This window comes from Gallinula chloropus (genome assembly GCF_964237585.1).
Source record: "Gallinula chloropus genome assembly, chromosome: 2".
In the NCBI taxonomy this organism is placed as follows: Eukaryota; Metazoa; Chordata; class Aves; order Gruiformes; family Rallidae; genus Gallinula; species Gallinula chloropus.
In genome coordinates this window covers 106,724,395-106,749,633 of record NC_140086.1, presented here as the reverse complement: position 1 = coordinate 106,749,633, position 25,239 = coordinate 106,724,395, and the positions used below count along the sequence as shown (strand labels likewise).

The following is a 25,239-nucleotide window of genomic DNA, read 5'->3' as shown; positions in this document are numbered from 1 at the left end:
GTTCCTTGGAAATCTTACTCAGATACCACCAAGTCTCAGGGAAACAGAGAAAAAAATATATTTGCTCTTGCAGTTTGCACTCCCAAGAAACACAGGGGCATAATGCAGTAGAAGAAATAATTAGCTTGAATCAGTGTAGCTATTTTGAAAAAAAGAATGAAAATTAATTTTCAAAAGTTTAAATAACTTTTTTTCCTATTAATGCAATAAAACTGCATGTCTTCTTGTAAACCTGGCATGGAGTGGAAAAAAGGAGGAAGCAGATAGGGAAATCTCACTAGCAGATGTAGTCCTATATATTGAATGTAGTTGAGCTAGGCATCTTCACATGACTTCTGAACATTTGCAAGATCAACTATTTCTGGGTTGGGATGCCTTTTTTTTTTTTTTTAAGGAAAAGAAATTTAAACACTTCAGGGGTTGCCTCAGAACAGGTCTTTAGCTAACTACAGACATTAAGTTTTGGCTGTGGGGCTTTGTGGGTTGAAGCCAGCTGTCCTTCTCCAAGCATCTGCCAGAGATTGTTTCCCATGAAATCCTGCAGAGGAAGGGTTATATTAACTCATCTGATATTACCTGAACTAGGTTATGGAGTGCACATAATTTCTTCCATTGACAGGGTGATACATAATGATTCATAGCTGGGAGCAATATCATTTTCATTTGGCATAGTTGTTAGCAAAATGAGCAACTGATTCCATAGTGGCACAAGGAAAATCTCACGAGAGTCTGAATCTCCAATTTATTTCTCACTGAAATAAAAACATCTAAGAGGGGCCTTCAGTTTGAACTTATAAAGTTGTCTCTAACATGAGAGCCAGAGTAATCTATTGAAACATCTGTCAAATGGTCACACAGATTCCACTTGTACAGAAATAATGGCCCACATAACTTTTGGCTTAACATGGTTGTAATATTTTAACCACAAGCCCCTATTAAAATTTCAAGTTATTAATTATGCCAGTGAAGTTAGCATTGGAAAATATTATCCAGCAGTTAGAAATAAAAGGGAAAGGTTCTCATTTTTCAGATATTTTATTTCCATGGCATGATAAAACTACTTTCTTTTTTTTCCTCCCTTAGTGCAGCTAAGAGATACTCAGACAGTCATTGATCATGTCAGATGAAAATACAACTTCTGTCATGAAGTAAGCTGGGATCTTAGCAATTTGTGACCATGAAGCTTTCCTGGGTCATAAGCAGGTCATATCTTCAGGGTAGAGATCATATCTCTGTGATTTCATAACATTTACCAATCCTTGCCATAATTAGGGATACAGTGCTTCAGGGAGTGTTCTCAGCACTACCACCACAATAAATCCTTACATGATAAAGATAATACTTACAAATGTTTTATTGCATTTCTGGGTTAAAATGCATCAAAAGTGCACAGAAATCAAGAATTCAAAGCTCTTGAGTCAGATTCTCAGGACAGACTACAGGTGGACATGCTGGGGCTCACTTAGGTACAGATGCAAGTCTTCCAGTGATCCTTGATTAAAGGATTGAGTGATTAAATCACTTGGGTCAACCAGCAGAACTCAAGCACTCATTTTTTCTAATGAAATACTCAGAAAGGTTGCAGATTTTTGCAAAGTTTCCTACCCTGTCTTGAGCAGCATTTTCCCTGAAGTAAGAGATCCCAAGAGCAGCAGCCTGTGGACGAGAAGAGGTGTTGTGATCACAAGTGTGTTTTGTGGTGCTACATCATTGAATACACTGAGGCAGCACATACAGGTGACTTTGGCTCCTGTTCTGCAACCAGAGCAGCACTCACTCAGATCTTCATTAGGGCACATTCCCCTAAGAGGTGCATTTAATGCCAATTGTGAGGAACAATTACCTGCCTCAGGGCTGGCGTTCATCTGTCTCATGACAACATCTTCATCTGACATGATTTCTAGTCATTGTAGAAACAAATAGTTCCAGGAAATGATTTATATCTTCCAAAAATAGAGAATTGAAAGTGTCTGTTTCTGTCCTGTGGCTATAAAGTGACCATAAGTAAGATAGCAACCTTAGATGTAGACATCTGCACCACAGTCCCCTTAAGTTCCTGATTCCTATTACAAGCCTCTTGATTTAAATTATAGCATAAATACATCTTCACAGCTGTCTTTGCATCTCTCTGGCATCATCCAGCCACACAAGCGGTGTTTCTGTGTGCCAGTGATAGCAATGAGATAGGCACAATTACACGCATCTTGAGAGTGCGGTGTTTTAGCTGACCCTCTTTGTGGAGTGTATTAGAAAGGCAGCGTGTGCACAAGGTAACTGCATAAGGTGTGGGATATTTCACTTTCCAGGTTATACCTCATACTTCTAAGTGTTGATGTAATGTAGTCAATGAAATCAAAACAATGAGGTGAAAGTGGTTCTTGACCTAATCCTAAACCAGCATTTGTTTTAGTTCTTTGGATATATATCCCATGAAATAGCCAAATATGTTCTTTTGACATCAGAACTGCTTTTCCTTACTTCTGTTTTCCATCACACAGAGTGCCTACCGAGTCTTCACTAACAGTACCTGCTTGAAGCATATGATTCTGAAGATCCGTAGAGACGCTCGTAATTTTGAGCGCTACCAGCACAACAGAGACCTGGTGAATTTTATCAACATGTTTGCTGACACCCGACTGGAGCTTCCTCGTGGCTGGGAAATCAAAACTGACCAGCAGGGCAAGGTAAGAGTGTCAGCAAAGCTAATCACTTGCTTAACACACCACCATCAGGCTACAGGTGGATGTTTGGTTTAAATTACACAAGCAGCAAGCAAAAGTTATTTTAGAAGCATAAAAAAGCTTTAAGGACAAATCCTTCGGAGCATAGTTGTGACTCTCTAGCTTTCTATGGAATATCACACCATAGCCAGAGCAGCATAGGACAAACAGAAAAGTTTAAATCAGAATGTAGCTCTTTCATGACTGCAAAATTTGGTTTAGTGTGCCTGCCTCCAATGAAGCTTTGCTGAGTGTGTTCTTGAACCACCAGAGAGGCTAAAGCAGCATGCCTTAGTAATTTTAATCTCTCTGTCTTGTTTACTTAATGGTTGTAACACGTGATTTTGACCTGCATGGCTCCACGTGTTTCCCAAGAGTTATTCTGGCTTTGGCTAAGAAAGTCTTGTTGTTTGCAGATGTCTTCCATGGACCATGCCTAAGCAGGGTATTTCTGACACACAACTGCCAGTAGTTTTCCTTGTATGATCCCACAGTACCTTCACAGTGTTGGCAATCGTCTTACCAAAAAAATTACATTGTTCCTCTGTGTTTCAGTCTTTCTTCGTTGACCACAACAGCCGTGCCACCACTTTCATAGATCCCAGGATCCCGCTGCAGAATGGTCGTCTCCCTAATCACCTGACTCACAGGCAACATCTTCAGCGACTTCGTAGCTACAGCGCTGGAGAGGTAATACTAGCAGTGCTGTTATTTTTGACAGCAACCTTCTGTAGAATTAAAAGCACCTCTTATCTGTGAAATGCATTTGAACAGACTGCCTTGGGGATTATTTTCTTTCTTGAGGGTTTATCTCAAAGCTCACTGGTAAGGAAGGTTTATATTTTGACCATTTTCAGAATAAAATATTAGACAAGTAAAGCTAAATAACCAAAGTGAAATGATGAGAAAATCAATGTTTAACATCCTAGTCTTGACTTAGTAAATTCAAGTCATTCGTTATTTTTATAGCCTAATACTTTAGCAGCCTCATATGTTTCTTCGCTCCCCACTGTGACACTGTGATACACTCCCTAGCAAGTGTAGTAATGTATGTTCAGGTTTGCTTCCCTAGCTTTCAATCACATCAAACATCTTACCTATGCTTCATGGGGATGTTTTGTATCACTTAAGGGCACGGGCAGGGTTGATAGAAGCATAAACCCAGGGTTTGTACTGTGGATTTAAGGAGGAAAAAGTACCAGGAAACAGATTTTTCATATAGCATATCCATACAGTTGAAGGTTTAGTAAAGATTGAAGCTGATTAGGAGTTGAGATAAATTATCTCCTAAGGATATTCCACGTCCAGAAAAACATCAGGAGAAATGATTGTGAAATTGACATTAAAAGTCACTGCAGCAGGACCAGTCTGAACACCTCCCAACTGCCAAATGGTTTTGGTACTGGGAGGTGATTAGGGTATGAGGTCAGTACTTGAGCGCCAAAGGTAGACAAGTCTGAAGTAGTTTGGGTAGGTTTTCCCCATCTTGGGTGAATACAGTAGCGCGTTTTATGAAGATAGAAGTGTATCAGTGGATCTGGTTTAATCATAAATTCCCACCAACTTAGCAACTTCCCTCTGCCAACAGCCTGCAGTTTAGCATTGTTATTGTGACTGAATTATTGGCACTGATGTGAAAGTCACCTGCATGATGACTCATATTTGGGCCCATGCTTGCCTGGGGCTTGCTTACAAATTCACCATGTCTGGGACAGAAACACCGCTGAGCATCTCAGATGACCTGTCACAAAAAGTACACTTGGTTTTGCAAGTGCTGGCGAGTCTGGCAAAGAAAAATTTGCAATAATCCCAAAATACTAAGTACAAGGAAGGGAGTAAAAAGCATTGAATACTTTTGATTAATGATTCTCCAGGGAAATTGTAAACTCCTTGTCAAGGCCACTGATTTGGCATGATCAGTCAAGGAAATGAGGCCTTCTGTCTGGGGAGCCATCACTGCTGGCACCTTCATCTCGCAGTCTCACTGGCCCGAGTCCCACACTGCTTCTGCACCCTTGTCATAGTCAGTAGCTTTCCCTCTGGAAGTATCTGCTGCTCCACTGGAAGGACTCCCATTGATCTCCAAGGACTTTGGATCTGTGCTGAAAACCCCCCCATTTACAAGGAAAAGATTCAGTCCATTGCAACTCAGCCCATTTATTAAGAGCCGCATGTTCCATGCCATTTCTTCCAAGTATATTTGGATGAGCTTTTATCCTATAAATCATGTCTGCAGGGACACACTTGGGACTTTGTCCTGGCCATGTGTCAGCTGTCTGCAGTCCAGCTGGTTTCTTTACTGAGCAGGTGGTGTGGCCTCTAAAATCTGTCACCAGGATAGTATAAAGGACCAAAAAAAACAACCACCATTTTGAACATTATGTACAGATGCCAAATGAGCCTGAAGGAGAACAGAACAGTGAAGCTTCAGGCATGGTTTGCTTGTGGGTGCCAGAGAGGCACCAGAAAAGAGCCAGGGTAATGAGAGGAAAAACTCTACCCCCTGTCTTGGCGTGCACACCTGACATCCTGCCCAAGTGCCAGAATGATTAGACAGAGCATTGTATGGACTGCCTAGGAATTTTGTGACACTGAGTAGTCAGTTGAGAAAATTGCAGACAGAAATTATAGGCAGATGAGCCCTAAGTGGGGAAAAAAAGGATACCTCAGCTTCATACACTCAGTAATGACTCAGCTGAGTCACTGCAAAGAAATTATTATTGTTCTAAGAAATTGGGATCTCAGTAGTCAACAGTGGACAAAAAAGCAAATGTAATGTCTGGAATTCTTAGACCATTAATAGAAAGATCTGTTTAATCTAGGAGAGGACTAAGTTTTCATAGTAAAAGCCAAACTAGTTCAATCAAAATAAGGCAGGGTTGAAATTTATTAAGAACAAGAACTAATGATCACATGGGTATTGGGTCTCCATTTCTTCATACTTTCAAGCCAAAACTAAGTAGAAAATCCAGATTTGTTTTAGCCACCAAGCTTCTGAGCTCCATGGCCAGGAGCAGTCCAGCAAGTAGGTTGTGGTGTTGAAGTAAAAATGGTGGTCTCCTGCCCTCCTTTCCATGACATCCCTAGATCTTCTAAATCCTTTTGGCTCATCAAAATGTGGCCTTGACTCCTGGCTAATAATCTGTGGTGTTGAAAAGAATATCTTGCAGTGCAAACAAAGAACTGATTTTTAGTATTTCAAATGTTGTTTTAGAACTCCCTCATGAAATTGAAACATAAAAATGTGCTTTCTCAAATATGACAGTTTTCTTTGCCTTATGATATTTAAAAATAATTCTCAGTAGAGAGTAGACATGGCAATTGTACAGCTTCTGTAGAAGGCTGGCTGCTGTGTCCAAGTACTTTTATTCAACTTATTTGCCACAACTATTAATAGGCCAAGCAGAGATTAGCACTGCTCTTTTTCCCTTCATATGTATATAGTGGGCTGTTTTCTAGAAAGATACCTGTGCATATAATAGCACTTCATTTCCCTCTTTACAAAAGAAAGCATCTATTTCATAATTATTCTGTAATACTTATGCTTTTCTTCATGCTGAAATAACTCTCCTAAATGAAGGACCTCTGTAAAAACTTTTGATGTCCACCCGAGTAGATTTTTAATATCAAATGTCTTTATGTATTAATTTGACAAAAATGCTACAGATTCTTGAGTAAGCACATCTTTAATGGTATCAGTCTTTACAGGGAAAATGTGGCTGATGCTTCCCTTGGTTACCTAGTTTTTAAAAGAAAAGTTCGGGTACCTATACTGGCCATCAGTAGCTAAAAGACCATGGGTCACTAAGTGCTTTGTTTCCTTCTGCTGCTGCTATAAACAGAATGAGTCAGAAGCACTTTCTCTTCCTTCTAAGGGGCTTTCCATCTGCAATGGAAGTCAGTATGTATGATTACAGGGTAGAGATTTCAAAGAGAAAGAGGAGAAAGAAGCAGGCACCCATAAAGGAGAGGCGTGAGTTTCTGCTTTGCAAGAAGAACAGAGGAGGTACAGGGATATAGCAGTTTATAAATCTTCTTACTGACCCGAATCAGAACAAGCAAGCAGCAGGACTCAACCGGGCAAGACCCTCTCAAATCCAGCAGCTATGTAAAACCCAGGAAAGAGTGTTAGATGATTGAAAGGCTCCTGTGATAGTTTAGACCCTCCACTCTGGTTGCAACATCCCAGGATCAATTGCAAAGCTGTTAAACCCTGACTTAAATCTGTCAGATTACCCTGCACTAGATGAACCAGGTCACTAAATCATTGGAGGGGTCACTCTTTTTTAATTAGAGAATAGTGAGCTAATCTAAATTAAACGATTCAATTAGAAAGTCAAAGCAGACAAGGCAATTGTGATTAAACACTGAATTGGAGCAATCAATTGTACTATATTAGCTAAAAGATTGGAAAGAGGAGTGTTAGCAAAACACAAGTTAATTAGACCACTGGGAATTTTCCTGTTGTGTTGCCATTGAAAAACTGTTTAGAGGTATAAATGCATTAAGACCATGATCTAAACACAGCATTAGCCATGCCTAATGGTGATGATGAAGTGAAGTAAACTCCAGAGCGTGCAATTTATTATGTTAAGGTGCATACAGAAGTGTATTCTTACAATCTAGATGACTTTCCCTACTAAAACAGAAATGGGAATATGGGAAGAGGGGAGTGAAGGTTTCTCTTCGTGGGCTCTAGTGCATTTCTCAGAATCACAGAATCACAAGGTTGGAAAAGACCTTTAAAGATCATCAAGTCCAACCATTCCCGTCCTATGCTAAACTATATCCCTAAGTACCTCACCTATCCTTTTTTTAAATATACAGGGATGGTGACTCAACCCCCTCCCTGGGCAGCCTGTTCCAGGCCCTGACAACCCTTTCAGTGAAAAATTTTTTTTAACATCTAATCTGACCCTGCCCTGGCACAGCTTTGTGCCATTTCCCCTTGTCCAGTCTCCTGTCATCTGGCTGAAGAGACCATCACCCACCTCTCTACAACTTCCTTTCAGGTAATTGTAGGCAGTGAGGAGGTCTCCTCTCAGCCTTCTCTTCTCCAGGCTAAACATCGCCAGGTCTCTCAGCTGCTCCTCCTAAGGTTTGCTCTCCAACCCCTTCACCAGCCTGGCTGTACTTCTCTGGACATGAGTGAGGAGCCGAGCTGGACACAGCACTCAAGGTGCGGCCTCACCAATGCTGAGTACAGGGACAGAATTCTGCTTCAGGAGAAATATGTTCAGGCTCACTCAGCAATACTGGAAGGCTAGCCCAATGGAAAAAAGAGACAAAATTAGGTGACATGAGCAAGGGGAGGATCCAACCCCACACTGTGCAGAAGTACCGTGAAGTTCCCAAGTGAAGAGCAAATACCAACTGATTTCTGATTTTTGTGGGTGGTGGGTGCTACTCCTCTGTTACTCCTCCCTTTCCCCCTTCCTATCTTCTTTTCAGTAAATGTGTAGGAACAGGTTCAGGATTTGTCTGCTGAGGATGTGTCAGGGACCACCCTTAAAAACAGGCTCACCCACCATCCACCCTCCCTTGAAAGTCCATTCTACAAGGAACTGGGGAAGAGGCACCCTCACCTTATCTCCAGAGCTCCCTGGAAATAGAGAAGCTGAGCAAAATGATGCCTTAGCACCATCCAACACAAGACCCTTGGCTTGTTCAGCCTGGAGAAGAGGAGGCTAAGGAGAGACCTCATCGCAGTCTGTGGCTTCCTGATGAGAGGGAGTACAGGAGCAGGCAGCCATCTCCCCTCTTTAGTGATAGAACACAAGGGAACAGTATGAAGCTGCGACAGGGCAGGTTTAGGTTGGATATTTGGAAGAGGTTCTTTATTGAGAGGGTGGTCGGGCACTGGCACAGGCTCCCAGGGAAGTGGTCACAGCACCCAGCTTGGCTGAGTTCAAGAAGCGTCTGGACAATGCGCTCAGGGACTCGCTCCTGTGAGGAGGCAGGAGTTGGACTTGATGATCCTTATGGGTCCCTTCCAACCCAGGATAGTCTATGACACTATGATTCTGTGATCTTCACTAATACAACAGATCACAGGTCAACGTGTAATTTTGGCTGTGCTGCCCACAGGCAGCCCAAGAAACAGCTGTTCCCAAAACAGCCCCATGCCCACTGTCGAAATGGATTATAGGGCACCTCTTGCACAAAAGCTTCCTCCTTCTTCCATAGTATAGAGTGAATGCCATAAAAGGCCACATGGTGCCTATCAGGGTGGATGATTGGGTCACAGGGCGAGAGCTGCCTGAGCTAAACCTGAAGTCTTGGTTGGCCCATGGGCTTGGGAGGAGGAGACAAAGGCAGAAGATTTAGAGACCACAGAGAGACTTGTGTCTTAAAAAGGCTTTGGAACAAGACTGATGGTCTTGGGACGAGCAAGGTGGTCAGAGCAGAAAGAGTACACCTCAAATCTGTTGCTTAACAGGGCAGGAGGGAGAGTATGTGAGAGGAGGAATAGCTAGTTTAGCAGCCAAGATTTTCATTGCACTTGTAAAGCTTCTGACAAAAAGGTAGATGATGTGAAAATTGCATCAGTCTTGGTGGCATTAGTTGCTGCTGCAGTTAGCAAATTATATGTGACCTGCTTGAAAGTTCTTCCTATTTTTAAAGGTGGGAAGGTTTGGACTAAGGTCAGCAGATCAGTCCATTAAATACTTTGGGCTTGACTGTTCTCCTGGACAGTGGGATACCTCTTGTAATCAGCAGGTCCATACCAATGTAAAATGGGTACAAGTGAAATCATAACTGAGAGAGCAAAACATTCACTGGGCACTTTCACAGCAGTTTTGTATTTTCAATTACAGTATGGTTAGTTAGAATCATTAAGATTTTTCATTGTCTAACCCATGTATTGACACATTTAAAGTGCATTGACTGGTTTCTTGTTACATATAAACATTTTAATGGTTTCTGTGCTCCAGAGGCAACTTGCCAGCCACATTGAGCTTCTCAGCTTTCATTTATATCCGGTTGGAAGACCTGGCACTTGGCCGGGCCACTGAAAATGGATTGGCACCATTTGCTTGGACGCAGAGTTAAGCATTTAAAATATTGGAGTAGTGGCAGTTTCTTCCCAAAGTGGTTGCTGAGTGCTCCAATTTGTGCAGTGAGAAGGGAGCAGCCATCGACCCTGCAGCATGGCGATTGGAATTCATTTGCATCTTGTCCTGATGCGGGGTGTCCTTGCACACATTTTGTAGCAGTGCTCCCCTGTTGGCTTCACCATGGTCACACTGTGGAGTTCCCCTGGGCTTGCACAAGTCTACAATTACACAGCAAGCCATGGCTTACTGAAGACAGATTGCCAGACGTCATTTCATGGCTTTTAATATCCTCCTATCTAAGTGTTTTCCCATCTTTTAATGTATCTTCCTTCCTGACGTGATACCATTTACTACATGCTGTCTTCAGGACAGCAGTACTATTTTGGTCATCTGTTAAGAAGGAGTGATAAATTTCCTTCTTACTACTCTTTTTATCAACTCTTCAGATCATGTTCTGTTTTTTTAATGCATACAATTCAACTTCTATTTCTGGTTATGCAAGTTAGGCAGACTTTCCTTCAGTCAATCAGCATCACGGGCCATTTTTCAAAGTCTGAGTAGTAAGGAGGAGAAACCTTTTCACTGACTGATGTGCTGCTGATTGTCAGTTCACCAATCTTCCCTTTTCCATTTGCAGGCCTCTGAAGTCTCTCGAAACAGAGGAGTTACTCTGTTGGCCAGACCAGGCAATAGTCTCGTAACAGCTATTCGAAACCAGCACCATCATGAGACATTACCTCTGGGTAAGCCAAGTTTCTTTTTTCATTTCAAAGCAGTACTCACAAAGATGCTTTTTAGAACTTCTCATCAACCACATGCACTGCTCCCTGTTGCCCTATGCCTCGCTAGCAGTCCAGTCAGAGCGACCAGGCCCCTTCAATGGTAAACAAGACTCTGTAATTATTTTTTTTTCCTTTTCCAGCTTACAATGACAAGATTGTTGCATTTCTACGCCAACCCAACATTTTTGAGATGCTGCAGGAGCGTCAGCCTAGCTTGGCCAGAAACCATGCACTCAGGTACTGCTTTTTTCCAGACTGCTTACCAAATTCCAGGAAGAACTTCTAGTAGTGGGGAAAAACAAATTCTAGTACCTGTTGTACAAAAGATGACCTTGGGCCACACATGGAACTATCACCATTAAAAAATAGCTGTGGAACACCAGAATCTGTGTAGTTATTATAGTTATTTTCCACAGATACCCAAGAAGTAAGAAGAACAAAAAAAACTGTGTGCAAACATGGCATATCTAATTTCAACAAATGTTATTGAATAACAGAATCTCTGTCTTCACCTATGATTATCTGTTCAGAAGATAGTGTTAAAATTATGTTTTGATGGAGGGCAATAGGAAAACCCCTGTAAATTCAGCAGAATCAGGATTTTACCTCGTGGTTGGATTTACACCCATGCCATGGACATAGTCCCCCTCAATTTTATAAAGAAATAGGAACATTATGAAGTAGATTGCACTCCTGTCTTTAGTCACTCTCACTTCTAATTTAACGGTAATCCTTTCCAAAGTAATTAAATTGCATCTTTCTTTTTCTTATGCCCATTCCTTTCCTATTAGGTAAAAAAAAAAAAAAAAAGCCAGTACAATTTTAACTCATTCTAATTCCACAGGTTAAATTAGCTGTTTTGGCCAAGAACCTAAACTGGTGTTAGTGTTAATGATGCCAGTGTGCACCACCTAAGAGTTTAACCATGGATTTATTTTGTAGTGTGTCTGGAGGACTGGTAAGGGAGGGAAGAAGGAGCAAAAGAAGGACCTTCAAGCTTCTGCAGTGCCATTTCTGCCAATGGCCTTACTGACTTGTCCTTTACCTGTAAGAGCCAGACAAAGAGCTCTTTGGGTGTAAGGATTAGACTTCCTTCCTGGACGAATTAATACACTGAAATATAATGAAGGAGACAGAATGAAAAATGCTCTCAGTATTCAAGATGTGCATTTCTGTAACTGAGATTTTTTTTTATCTTCACCATCAAATTATTCCAGACTTCATTTTTCTTTTTCACAGCTGTAATTTGAATTCTCGATTTCTCAGAGAACAGATGAGGCTTTTATCTCCCTTTGAGCAAGGAATTAAATTGACCAGTGATAGGGACTAGACAGCTTAGCCAGTGCATAATGAGATTTGTAACAGGATATGGAGCCCTTTGCTTCCAGGTCACTGCATTGATTATAGCTTAGGTCAGGAGTGATCCCAAGCTGCTGTGTAGTGCTCATACAGCAGATCTTAAGCAAACTTCTAGGAGGCAAATGCCGGTAATTTACAAGGCTTGGTTCTACAGTACATTGCAGCTCTATCCAGCAAGGTACCAAAGCACATCCTTGACTTGAGGTAGGATCCTTTGACTTGATACTAGAATAAATATTCTGGGCGCTGCAATGCTTTAGAAACACACTGGCAGACTGGGGTGTAGATCCGTATCCTTCCTGGTCCTAGTCTGCTGATAGGATCCTATCCTCTCTTTCCCACTCTTATTAGCATTCGTTTAAACAATAAAATGTAGGAATTTACACATGCACTGTATAACCTCTGCGTGATCAATTAACATCAAGTTGTATGTTAGAAAGTTATTTGCCATATAGAACTGACAGGTAAATGAAGCAGTATTACATGAAATTCTGTTAATGAAAGGTGGTATATTAATTGTAGCCTTAAACAAAAAGTATGACTGTCAGTGACCTTAGTTGTATTGCTGCATATGAGCTTGGAGGGCTGGGAATCATTCTGTTTTCTAAAATATGGTACAAAATCTCTTGCTTTTGGATCAGGAAACTGAGTGATATAAATAGACTCTTTTTTGCAAGTGCATTAGTGAGATTAGAAAACTAATCAGGCAGTTAAGATGTTTGCTGTTTTGTAAGGAGAGAAACAAGAACTGGCAAAATACCAAGGAATAATAAGTCTATGCATAGTTCATGCCTTGATAATGGCAGGCATATTTTCTTCTTTTTTTTTTTAATTCTCTTGTCAATAATATCACTTATGTTTCAGGGAGAAGATCCATTACATTCGGACAGAGGGTACACATGGGCTTGAAAAATTGTCCTGTGACGCAGATTTAGTCATTCTGCTGAGGTAATCAATTTGATCAGAAACATAATGGCATTACTTACTGTACCAGAGAAGCTGTCTGGCTCTTTCTCAGTGTAATTGGAAAAAAAAAAAAAAAGAAAATTTAATCTTCCAGGTCATTTGTAATTAGAAATTGATTCATTGTTACTGATAGTCACCCAAAAAAACTTCAGCCAGAGTGCATCAGTCAGTTCTAACTTCCTGGAAGTTAGCCTTCATCCATGCAGTAAACTCTATCACCACCCAGCTCAATTGATATAGCTGTTCCCATCAAGCTACGGATAAAAAAGAATCAGGTCAAAATGTCTCCTTTTAATGGAAAAATCCTTGTGGGGTTTTTGTGGCGGGTTTTTTTAAGGAGGAAAACAAAAAGAGGAAAGCAGCTTCTCTTTCTCAGTATAATCAAATAATGTAACTGCTCATTAAATTGCTGGTTTTACTGCAGCAGTGCTCCCCACACATGCAAGGCCATGTCACACTACTGAAACCTCGAGGTACGGTGCAATGAGCATTGTTTGGGTAACACAGATAAGACTTTATTTTTCACTAGGACCAGGGACCTTGGGCTTTTGATCCCAGCTAATTTTGTTTAGCACAGATAAGGCCTTAGTTTATTGTCTTGGTCTTACATGGAAAAAGCTGCATTACCCAGGTGGTTTTGGTATGCTGTATAGCCCTGCCTAATGCACAAAGTTTACAACTTATTCCCACAAACTTAATCTAAATTGTCAAAGTGCTGAGCTACATAGAAATATATGAGCCACAAAAACCCAACCTGGAAGACAGATGTGTGTATCTTTGCTTCTCATTTCTTAATGTGTTGAAGTTGTCCCTGTTTGCTACATAGCCTCAGATCTTCACTCTCTGTGAGTAGATTGAGGCACTGTGTTAGCACAAAATGTCTAATAAAAGTAATTTTCTTCTTTGTTACTGGTGACCGTGCCTCATCTGGGAAACTGGTGAATTGTATGAATCCATGAGTGCAGAGATGTACCCAATCTTATGACCATGGCAGACAAGCACCATACTGCACATTTACACCCAAACCTTTCCTTATCATTTCTTCCATATAGCCTTTTTGAAGAGGATATTATGTCCTACATACCACTGCAGGCTGCCTTCCATCCTGGTTACAGTTTCTCTCCTCGCTGCTCACCCTGTTCATCACCCCAAAATTCTCCAGGTAAGAGGATGGGGAAAATAATACAAAATCTTGCATCTCTGATATTTTTTTTCCTAATAAATACGAAAGGGCAGATTCAGAGCCAGCATAAGTTGTCACCCTGCTAATTCCAGTGCCCCCTCTGAATGTTGACCCCAGCTGCTTTATTTTGCTGGAACAGTTGCCAGTAACATGGAGATGAGAAATTGCCCATAAGGAAGAGAATTTCCTCAATTTCATGTAGTGGGCATAGATTAGGATGAGAGAATGGTGTGCTCCAGAGACAACTCATGGACAGGGAAGCGCACTCATGTTATGTTTAAGGAGCAGAGAACAACTTCCAAATCAGAGGTGGATTGCAGTACTTTCAGTACTCCTGTGAAGTTCCCTCTGCTCTGTGTTCCAAGGACTTACCTTCTTCCCAAGACTCATCTATTTTAAGATCTTGATCGTGTAGTCTGACCTCCCGTGTTGAGCCCATTAACTTAGGTTTGGCGGGAAACATATTTTCCAGAAAGACATGCTGTCTGAGAAGGTTATTTCCAGCTGTGGTATGTCTCTGTAGTTATTGTTTATGCTATAGAAATTTGAGAAGCTAATGTCTCCCTTTTGCCAAGACATACAACCCCCCACCGCAGTCTTGCTGCATGGCTGTGTCCAGTGGCCATTTTGAGAGAATCAACAGAAATGTGATCTGAAGAAATCCATTTTTGGCTGAGCTTTTTAAACATTCATTTAAATTATCTGGTTTCAAACAAAATTAATGGACAAGAAACACTCAAATCTCAGAGGTAACTGTGGAAAATTGGAAAGGTTTTTGATGTGAAAAAGCTGAATTTGAATCCTTGTCTATAGGAGGACCATGTTTTGTCAGCACATCCTATTTTCATTAATGAATTTTAACACCATTATTAATAGAGTTCCCCTCCTTTATGTCAGGACAGATCATAAACAAGTCCCCCTGCAAGACAAAAATCTAAGTTTTTGGTCACTTAGAATGTGACCTAACTGCACTGATATTTACCTCTTCTTGCAAAAACACAGGAAGAGTGAATAGTCATTTCCAGCAACATGCTGTCTGCTTGCTTATTTCCGCCACTGGATATTACACAGCCCATGAGAACACCCCTTCTCTTGTGTCCTGGGGGAAACACAGTCTAACAAAAGAGAAGTGTCGCAAGGGATTCTCTTTGCACTGCGTGTAAATGTGCCTTTTTGTTTTACCAGCTGAGACAGTAACATCCTTCCCTCCTGGCAACCACCGTACTTTGTGCTCCCACTAAATGTGATTTATTCCTTTTTTTTTTCCCTTCCTGGGGAGTATTTTCTGCCATATTTCTCATAAAAAGGGTTATTTTTATCGTCTTCTGTAATGAGATAGGGAAATGGGATTTCATGGATTCATTCTTTGACCCTTTATGGCATGGCACTTGTTTATAAAATCGACTGATCAGCTACTTTGCAAATGCAGACTTCAAAACAAAGCAGGTCCCAAAATCTTAAAATCTGTTGTATGTGTGAATCATAATAGGAAAATGTAGCATTTCTTGCTGACAGAAATCCTCCTTCATACCACAAAGGGGGTTTGTGTTGATAGCTGGAAATGTTTCATATACAGCCAGATTAACACAGGGAAGGACGATTGGCTAGGGTGCTAGGCTACAGTGAGAAGCGTGGCTTTGAGCTCTAGCAGTTTGATCCTGCCAAGTAAGGAGATCTCCTATGCAATGCAGAGGGGTGAGCTCTCTTAGAAGTGCAAGAGGGAAAGAAAACCTAAATACTGCTGATCATAAGTGTGAGTTATGCATGTCAGTCTTTCCCATGCCTTTCTGTTCCTTGGATTGTTGTTCAGATCAATCAATTAAAGGCTGATGCAACATAAAGGCACACACAAGGCAAGCTTAGCAATTCTTTTAGTGAAGAAGATACAGCCCTTGGAAGTCCTGGCAATCACTGATTTATAGGAACTTACAACTCCATTATCACCAGGTAGAACAAAAATAATACTGAGTGCACTCAGTGCATGGAAACATCAGCTGCATGATTTGGAAAAATGTAATCATAGAATCACAGAATGGTTTTGGTCAAAAGGGACCTGAAAGACCCTCTAGTCCAACCCCCCTTGCCATGGGAAGGACACCTTCCACTAGACCAGGTTGCCCAAAGCCCCACCCAACATATCCTTGAACACTGCCAGGGCAGCCACAACTTCTCTGGGTAAACTGTTCCAGTGCCTCAGCACCCTCACAGAGAAGAATTTTTTCCTTCTATCTAATCTAAATCTACCCTCTTTTAGTTTAAAGCTATTACCCCTTGTCCTATTGCTACATGCCCTTGTGAAAAGTCCCTCCAGCTTTCCTGTAGGCCCCCTTCAGGCACTGGAAGGCTGCTATAAAATCTCCCCAAGCCTTCCCTTCTCCAGGCTAAACAAGCCCCACTCTCTCAGCCTGTCTCCCTAGGAGAGGTGCTTCAGCCTTCTGATCTTAGGATGCTTTTCATTTTCCCACCAGGACTGCAGCGAGCAAGTGCAAGAGCACCTTCTCCATACAGGAGGGACTTTGAAGCCAAGCTGCGCAATTTCTATCGAAAACTTGAAGCCAAAGGGTATGGTCAAGGTCCAGGTAAAATTAAGTGAGTATTATTGTAAGTCACTCAAGCAATCTGACATCATGTTGCTTTGTCTTTTTTCATTGCTCATCAATGAAGATACCGATAGGGAGTGGGAAACAAACCATGTATGTGAACTATCAAGGCAAATGTTGTGGTTTAACCTGGCAGGCAGCTAAAACAACCACACAGCCATTTGTTCACTCTCCCTGTCCACCACAGTGGGATGGGGGAGAGAATTGGGGAAAAAAAAAAAAGATTGTGGGTTGAGATAAATCAATTTAATAGGACAGAAAAAGAAGACGACAACAACAATAACAATAAAAGAATATACAAAGCAAGTGATGCACAGCACAATGGCTCACCACCCACTGACTGATGCTCAGCTAGTTCCTGAGGCATAGCACCAGCCCCCTCCCAGTCAAGTGCTCCCAGTTTATATACAGAAGATAACGTTGCGTGGTATGTAATGTCAGTCTAGGTCAGATGTCCTGGCTGCTTCCCCTCACAGCCTCTTGTGCAGTCTGAGCCTCCTTGTTTGCAGGCCAGTATGAGAAACTGAGATGGCTTTGACTGCTTGGCAGTAACTAAAACATCAGTGTGTTATCAACATAGTCCTCATCCTAAATGCAAAACACAGCATTAGATGAGCCACTAGGAAGAAAATTAACTCTATCCCAGCCAAAATCAGGACAGCAAGATATGATCTTAATATATTCTTCAAAGGAATGACCTTCAAGGAGCTTTTCTGTTGAAGTCTTATTTCTTATGGTTTCATATTCACTTACACTCACATTCTCTACCTATTTAACAGGGATGTTGGTATTCCTGCCTATAATTTGCTAGTAGGAAATCATCCATTTGGGGAAACGTCCATCAGAAATTATCAGCAATTTCACTGTAATGTTGAAGGGGCTCTGAACCAGAGTATGACCCTGCAGAAGTTAGCCTGTACATGTGGGCTTAATTCTCAGTAGTTCTTTGTGTTGGTAACTCCCCTGATTTGAGCTAGAGAGACTTCTGTCTCCATGTATCTCTGTCACTTGGTTGTGGAATTTGCTTTCCAGAGATCTTGTTAGCTGGCTTTTGAGTCTGTACCTACTTGAGCTTGATCTAGTCATCCAATTTGGCCTATATGCTTCTAAGGTATTTCCTGGGCATCTGGTTGAATTTATGCATCAGGTTGGCTTCCTACCAAATCACATCTGTTGTGGAAAAAAGAAGTATGAATCCAAGCAATTTATTCCAGGCGAACATCATCATCACAATATTCTTGCAGACCTGGGGAGTCTTAGCCATTGGCTATCCCTTTTGGTGTCCTGCTAAGTGGGTCCAAGTCAGACACAAAATACATTTTAGGTCAGTCTTAAAACATCCATGAACATGTGAACAAGAAGGATTTCTTGCACAGATGGTGTTTAAATGTACTATTCATTAAGTTGTCTTAGAGTTTGGCAGGGGAGTGAGAGGTGTGCTGTATAAACAGAGGCTGATACTCCCTTTGCTTACCCTGCTACAGAAGCAGTAATTCCATGGACGTTCACTGGATTAAATCCAGGCAGAGTTTGGGGCCAAGCCCTGAAAGCTGTGACCTCATATAGACAGGAAACTCACAGTCCCCTCTACCACACAGATTTGTACACAGACGGTGTTCCAGACAGTCTTAGGAGTAGAGCAAAGCTTTTAACCTAATCACAGCATTGTAAAGAAATTCACCTTTGAGGCATAGAGAAAATGCCTAATGAAACAGCTCACTGAAAACACGCAATGGTAGTGAGTCCACCGGTAGATGCCAGTTTATTAAGCTCTCTGTGAATGAATGTCTGTCTCTTTACCAGCTCTTTTTTTACCTTCAGCCTCACAGGCTCACACAACACTCACTCATTAGATCTCTAATTCTGCCTCCCTTTGCAGGTTAATTATACGGCGTGACCACTTGCTGGAAGGCACCTTCAACCAGGTAATGGCGTATTCACGCAAGGAGCTCCAGCGGAACAAACTCTACGTCACGTTTGTTGGCGAGGAAGGGTAGGGAACCACAAAATGCTTTCAGTTTTGAAGTACCTGTTGTGTTGCAAAACACAGAGTTGACTAAGTCCGAGCCTCTCTTGTTATGTAATGTTTCTTTGGGTTTGTTTTACATGAGTGATTCATCTTAATCAGCTAAAACATTTGTTAAAAATAGCAATAGCCATAATGCTTCATTTTCTTATGGCACCTCTCATCTAGATGTCGCAAAGTCACAATTTAAAGTGGTTAAATATAATGTCACCTTGTTGCCATCATTATTTTGACTGGCTGAAAGGCAAAACTGAGCTACAGGCCCATGTTTGCACACTGAATCAGTCTCAGGGCTGTCATATTCTAACTTCTCAAAATGGATCTGATTTTCCCTCAAAATGTTTTGCTTTGCATGTCATCTAATAATCATTTGTTATTTATATATAGACTTCTTGTTTCTAGCTGAAGTGAGAAACATGAATGCTGTTCAGTTCTTACACTTTAATTCACCGATTGGAAGCTGAAAGTCTCTTGGGAAGACCTTTTCTTAGGATACTTTCTGCAAGCCTTACAAATCTGTGAGCCGTTCTTGTCTGAGTAAAGCCAGGCCCTGACCTTTTGGTTCCAAATCTAAACAGAACCTTTCAAAGCCACCCTGGCTTACCTCAAGAGCTATGTTGTAATTGACGCTTAATCCCTATGCTTTTATAATGGAAAGACCATTGTGCATATTTCCAGTGTTCCATATAACAAAGGCTTGAAATCATATTTCAATAGTTTTGCATGTAAAGTTTCTTTTTAAAAAAAACCCACATGGATAGGATTTCAGTTTCAAAGGAATCAGAACAGTAAGGCTGCTCTTGGCATGTCCAGCTACTGCTGACCCTCTCAGCACTGAGGTGGCATGTCGAGTGAAGTGCTTCTGCTGAGCCGAGTTTGTCTGGGGGCGTTAGGTCCAGTGGAAAACAGAAGTCACCGAATCTGAGAGAGTTACTCAGTGACCTCAGTGTCAGGGGTTTTCTTAACTCTTATTTTTCCTACTCCATGTATTCAGTATTGTTTAACAGAGGTGGTCTTTCAAAGCTGGTTTTGCCTTTCACTGCTAAGTAAAGCATAAACATGCAGCATACCTCAGTTTGTGTTTTTGGAGTAGTGTTCTGATACGCTAACACTGGTCAAAGTCATGTTGTTTTCCCCAGGTCTCTAAGAACTTTTACTGTGTGAGGCATGGTATCCTCGGGAGAAATTGCAAACCAATTTGATTTGCAAATTCATTCATTTTTCACTGATTCATTTACATCTGAAGATACCTTCCCCCAGGGTTTCTGCTGTTTAATGCTAATATAGGTTCTGCTGGAGGGACTCCAAGATACCAATTCTCTACTGAAAAGAAGAGTTAATGCTGTGTGGCCACGTGATGTTGTATGGGCACAGCTTCCCATGTGTTTCAAAGATAAAATGACATTGAAAATGAACTATGGAGGCTTTATGATAAGTTAATGTTTTGCCCAGAAATGCAACACCTACTCTCTCCTCAGAGGTTTTAGAATGTAGACAGGTGTTGTTTGTAGTTCTTTACTCCAGCCACCATCAGGTTTAGCCCAGTATTTTAATGTCCATTGAACCGGATCTGTTACATGGTTAGCACCAGTGGTTCATGTGTGTTTATTACCATACCCTTTTGCTGTTGAGGCTTTAGTCTCACCACATGATCCTAGAGCTACAGCTGCTCAAAGAGAAAAGTACTGAATCTCTAGATGTAAAATGGAGGGGAGTGGGACAGCCTGCCCTTTATCATCTTTCTAGTTGCAGAAACCATTCAACCCCTTGTGGTTATGCTTCCATAACATCAAACATGATACGGAGCATTCTGATCCAGCTGCAGTTTTCCACTTCCTTTACATTTGTTAGGTAGAAGGAACAGAGCTGCTCACCTCAGAAAATCTTTTGGCACACATGATACATGGCTACAAATCATTTGTTCATGTCGCTACTATTGCTATTTACTTCAGGTTGGAACACCTACCTACCATTTTTAGAGGACGATCTGTTTTTAATTAATCTATCACAGCTTGGTTTAATGCATTCATGAAGGGTTTTTTTATTGTTCTTTTTTCAAGTTAAGGCAATTGGAAACAACTTAAAAGTTGATTTTTTTTAAAAAAAAAAAGGAGAAAAGGTGACTCTTTACAGAGCAAAATCAGGCAACAGCAAAGAGCAGCTGAAGGTGTACCATGGGTATCGAAACCATCAGAAAAGTAGAAGGGCTTGGGTGGAACAAGTGAGGAATCGCTGTTCTATCTTGAGAGACAGTTCTGTTGGGAGTTGGTCTTGTTAAACATAGACCTTCAGGTTATACCTATAGCTAGATAGCATCCTTGGGGTTAGATTGTTGCTTTGGTTACATCTCAGTGCAGGAGGGTAAGAGCAGTTTCTACTTCAGTCTGGCCTGTCTGATCTATGAACTCAGACATTCCTAGGCAGTTCAAACCCACTCACTAAAAAGCCAGCCTTCTGCTAGCCAGACAGCTACCTCCAATTCACTAAGCCTCTGGAACAAAGGAAAATAAGCTATTTAAGGGATGTGTCTGAGTTATAATTCCTCGCAGATCATCCAGGAGGCTGGGGAAGTTTCAGAATTATGACTTTTTATGGCTCAGAATAAAGTTTTGAGAGGGGAGGTACACTGTGTTAGGAATGCTTGACTACACAGGGGTAGGTGTTAGACAGCAACCAGTGTAGACATAAACCCAGGAAATTCACTCAAATGGGAATGAGACTCGTTTTATCTTTTTCACCTTTTCCTTTCCAGGTTGGACTACAGTGGCCCCTCCCGAGAATTTTTCTTCCTTCTGTCTCAGGAGCTCTTCAATCCCTATTATGGGCTGTTTGAGTATTCAGCCAATGACACCTACACTGTACAAATCAGCCCCATGTCTGCCTTTGTTGAAAATCACCTGGAATGGTAAGGACATGTTATGTGGAACTGAACAAACCTTTTAAAGCAATACAGAAAGGGAGATGTGAAAGACAAAAGCTGCCAGTTTAGACTAGACTACATAGAAGTACCATTCCTTCTTCTGCTGGGAAGAAGTAGGAAGTAGGTTGAGAGAAGGAAGAGGAGGGATTAAGTGTAAATACAACAACAGGCTCTGGAAAAGGAGTTGTCATGAGGTGCTACTATTAAAATGTCCTGCTTACATTAATTGGGACTTGATGTTTGTGTACTTCTGTATGAGTTTGAAAAGGACAGGGATATGAACTCTCCTTAATCCAGGTGGCCTCTCCTACTAAGACTAAAAAGTGTGATCTTTCTGTACATCAAGCAGCATTGTTCTTAGAAGCATTAATGTGTTCTCTTAAGAGCCATGTTGCTGCTCTGTACCTACTACAGGCCTTAGAAAAGGTCTGGTGAAAAGTTTCCCTTTTCTCCCCTGACAGAGTGTCCCTGCTTGTGTGTGCAAGGCCAGCAGAGTGAGCAGGTACTTCACCTTACCCAGTATTTGTGCAAACAGACAAATTCCTGGTCTTGTTTCTTTATCAAAAATTCTGAATGCATATTGTGATCTCCTCATTTTTCTATCTGCCTCCAGATCTGTCTGTCTTTGGGAGTTGGTTTCCCTTTGATAGTTTCAGATGTGGTACAGTGAAGCATGGGCTGCCAGCCCTGGGCGTTGTTTGATCCCTTGTGGGATTTCATTGTGTCAAAGAAATAATGCCACATGGGTTTGTTCCTATGATGTTTTTCTTTGTCTGACCAATATTACTGGACTCAGAGATCCTTTTTTAAAACAGAAGGCAGATTAGGCCCCTTTTAAATTGCAAATAGCACATGCCTTTCTATTCTTGTAAACAGGTCCTCCTTTGCTTTGGCTTACAGTGGGCAGGAGATCAAGAGCAACTAAATGGCTGTACCCTCACCTCTGTTAAGGTTGCAGTGGGGAAAAAAAGGATGTTGCTGGGACCCAGCATGGTCTCTGAATATCTTTTTTAATTTTTTTTTACATTATCATTCCAGCAGTAGTGGAGCATTATGCAAACAATGATCCTTGCATTAGACTGTTGCTCTGCTGACGTCAGCAGGAAAAGAAAGGCTTAAATCTTGCAGCTTGTCCATCTCCCATTGCAATCCTAGTTTTCAAGAAGAAATACAGTCTGTCCTTTGTTTGGCTTAACAGGCAGCGGGATTAACTTTTGATTTAGGAGACTGTATTTATGAAGGTGCATCTTGATTTCAGGGCACTAAAAGTACTGCCTAGTTTGGCAGGCGCAAACCCAAGATCGTTCTGCCCACACTGTGAGCCAACTGGACGCAGGCCTCTCTCCAGAAATGGTGTTGCCACTTTCTCTCAGTAGTTTTTGAAATAGGCCCTGACTCTTATCTGTATTAGTACTGTTGTTGCAAAGAATTTAACTGCAGTTTTCTTAAGTGATAAATTCTGCTGCAGAAAGTATAGACTGTGTTTTATACCCTTGCTTTCTTCTGTTTATCAAGACATTTCAGCATGGAAGAGGCAGATTTTTAAAGGTATCCTGGTCATATGGAACAGCAGAAAGACACCTAATAGAGATTTCTGCAGTAGTTAGCATTTAACTCTGAAATCAGTAGCAGTTAGACAGTTAGGATAATATTTCTCCAACCACACAGACCTAGTATACAGAACCTTATTTGGACTGTGGGCAGTTTTGGTTTTCTTCTTTTAGGAAAGAGAAATGCAGTCTGCAGGGGGACATAAATGCTATGAAGGAAGAAGTTTGTACATAAAGTAGTGTAAACAGGGGAAGATTGCAGAACTCAAGGGAAAGATAAGCAATCTAGTAAGTGCTTGGTAACACTTCTTGAACCTGTTATGGAAATAACTGGCTGAGACTAGTAGTTTGTAATTAGCCTGAGAAGTTTCACGATTGGCTTGTTAGATATCTAGACTTTCTAAATATTTTCATTTGCTATGTTGACTGATGTCAGCTACCCATGTGTAACCCTAGAGTACTTGCATTCAGAAGTCTGTTCAGCTAGCTAAGATAGGATTTGGACCAAGCATTTTAAAGCTCAGCATTATTCTTCCATAAAGACTTTATAGGCTAACTTCTTTGAGGGTACCCTAATAACTTGCTTGTCATTAGGTGCTCACGAGGATTGGGGTTTTTGAAGTCTTTCTCCAACTTTCTTCTCATCAAAGTCAGTGCTAAAACTTCTGTTTCTCAGATTTACTTGTTGATAGGATTCCAACAGAGCCTCCTCCCTCTAACATGCAAGAAATAGAGCTTATTTTCCTATTCCCAAATCTGTTACAAGACATCAGTTAACATAGATGAATCAATCAGTTTTGAGATTCCTGGGTCACAGATAATTAATATTCATCGTCTTTTCAAAGCTTGAAGTTTGATGCCAGTCATGAAAACCAAACAACCACAATTGGTTTAGATTTACAGATTTCTTGAACTGTATGCCATTTGGTGCTGTGGGGCTTATCATCTGTGTGAAAACTACCTTTGACACGGTTTACTGTGGAATAATTCTGCAAGACCTAGCCAAACACAGCTATCTTAAGAAACAGAGCTAGCAAAAAACCATTTTCTCTTCCTTAAGCAAACAGTGGTGACTTTGAGACAAATAAAACAAAATGCAGAGATGTAAAGTTTTGTTCATATTGGCAGAATTGAGCAATGCACTGCTCTTTTTCCCTTGGCCTAAAAGCTTCGGTTCTGCCCCTGTTAATGGCTTATTTTATGCCTTGCTCTTTGTACAAACAGCATTCTGAGTCCAAAATGAGCACATCAAAGCACAGAGTAGTTGTATGCATGCCAAGTTAAGAAAGAGACATAATGACTGGAAAATATTTCTCATTTATGGAGAAACTGAGATTTAACACCTTTCCTGCAAGCTTCCATTGAATAAGACTTTTTCCTTCAGTTAACATATGTGCCTGCTGAACACCCAAAATATAAGATATTACACATGCAAACTTAAAAAGAGTTCCCCAAAGAATCCCCCTTGTATCTGAAAGGACATGGTTATAGTTCTCTAGACCTAAGGAGTTTGATGATACACATTTTTATCAGCATGCTGCAGAAGTACCTGAAGCTCATAGCCAGAAAAGCTGCTTTTAATCTATGCCAGTAATGAGCCATTTACTCTAATCTAGGTAACGTGTCTAGCTCTTTGCCTGGATGTTTGAAAACATCTTCTAAAATACTGTTTACACCCCCACTTAAGGTAGCTTGCCCTTCTCCAAATAAGTGGGCAAAATGTGGTAGCAGCTGCTGTATATTATTTCAGTGAAAATAATATGGTTTAGGCTAGAAACAATACTCTTTGTTCTTGGTCAGGTGTATCAGGGAACTGAAATTGGGTGGGCGAAGAATCCTCCTTGGGCTTTGCTCGATACACTGGGAGATAGAGTAGTGGGCAGTCTGAAATGCTTCTCTCGCAACCTCATGCAAAGTTAGAGGTGTCATACTCAGTTACAGCTCCATAATGCTGAGTTCTTACACACTCATAAATGGTTCCAATTAGCTTTCCAGATCAGCCACTCGCTTTCCCCCCTGCTAACAGTCATCCGAAAGGTTTTAAACTGACTCTCAATTCCTGCAGCATTGAAGCA

The 25,239-nt window shown here is 41.1% G+C and overlaps 1 protein-coding gene across 1 annotated transcript in view; it reads left to right on the top strand.

Annotated features, from left to right (window-relative positions):
* The window catches only part of HECW1 (HECT, C2 and WW domain containing E3 ubiquitin protein ligase 1), a gene marked incomplete at both ends in the record, with an annotated part of 179,193 nt that overhangs the window by 120,339 nt on the left and 33,615 nt on the right, over window positions 1–25,239 (top strand). Inside the window, 9 exons of the mRNA XM_084260642.1 lie at window positions 2,499–2,684; window positions 3,276–3,410; window positions 10,416–10,521; window positions 10,701–10,797; window positions 12,784–12,867; window positions 13,938–14,047; window positions 16,537–16,657; window positions 18,548–18,661; window positions 21,447–21,599. Coding sequence (XP_084116768.1) covers window positions 2,499–2,684; window positions 3,276–3,410; window positions 10,416–10,521; window positions 10,701–10,797; window positions 12,784–12,867; window positions 13,938–14,047; window positions 16,537–16,657; window positions 18,548–18,661; window positions 21,447–21,599 — 1,106 coding nt within the window. The remainder of the gene's footprint in view (window positions 1–2,498; window positions 2,685–3,275; window positions 3,411–10,415; window positions 10,522–10,700; window positions 10,798–12,783; window positions 12,868–13,937; window positions 14,048–16,536; window positions 16,658–18,547; window positions 18,662–21,446; window positions 21,600–25,239) is intronic.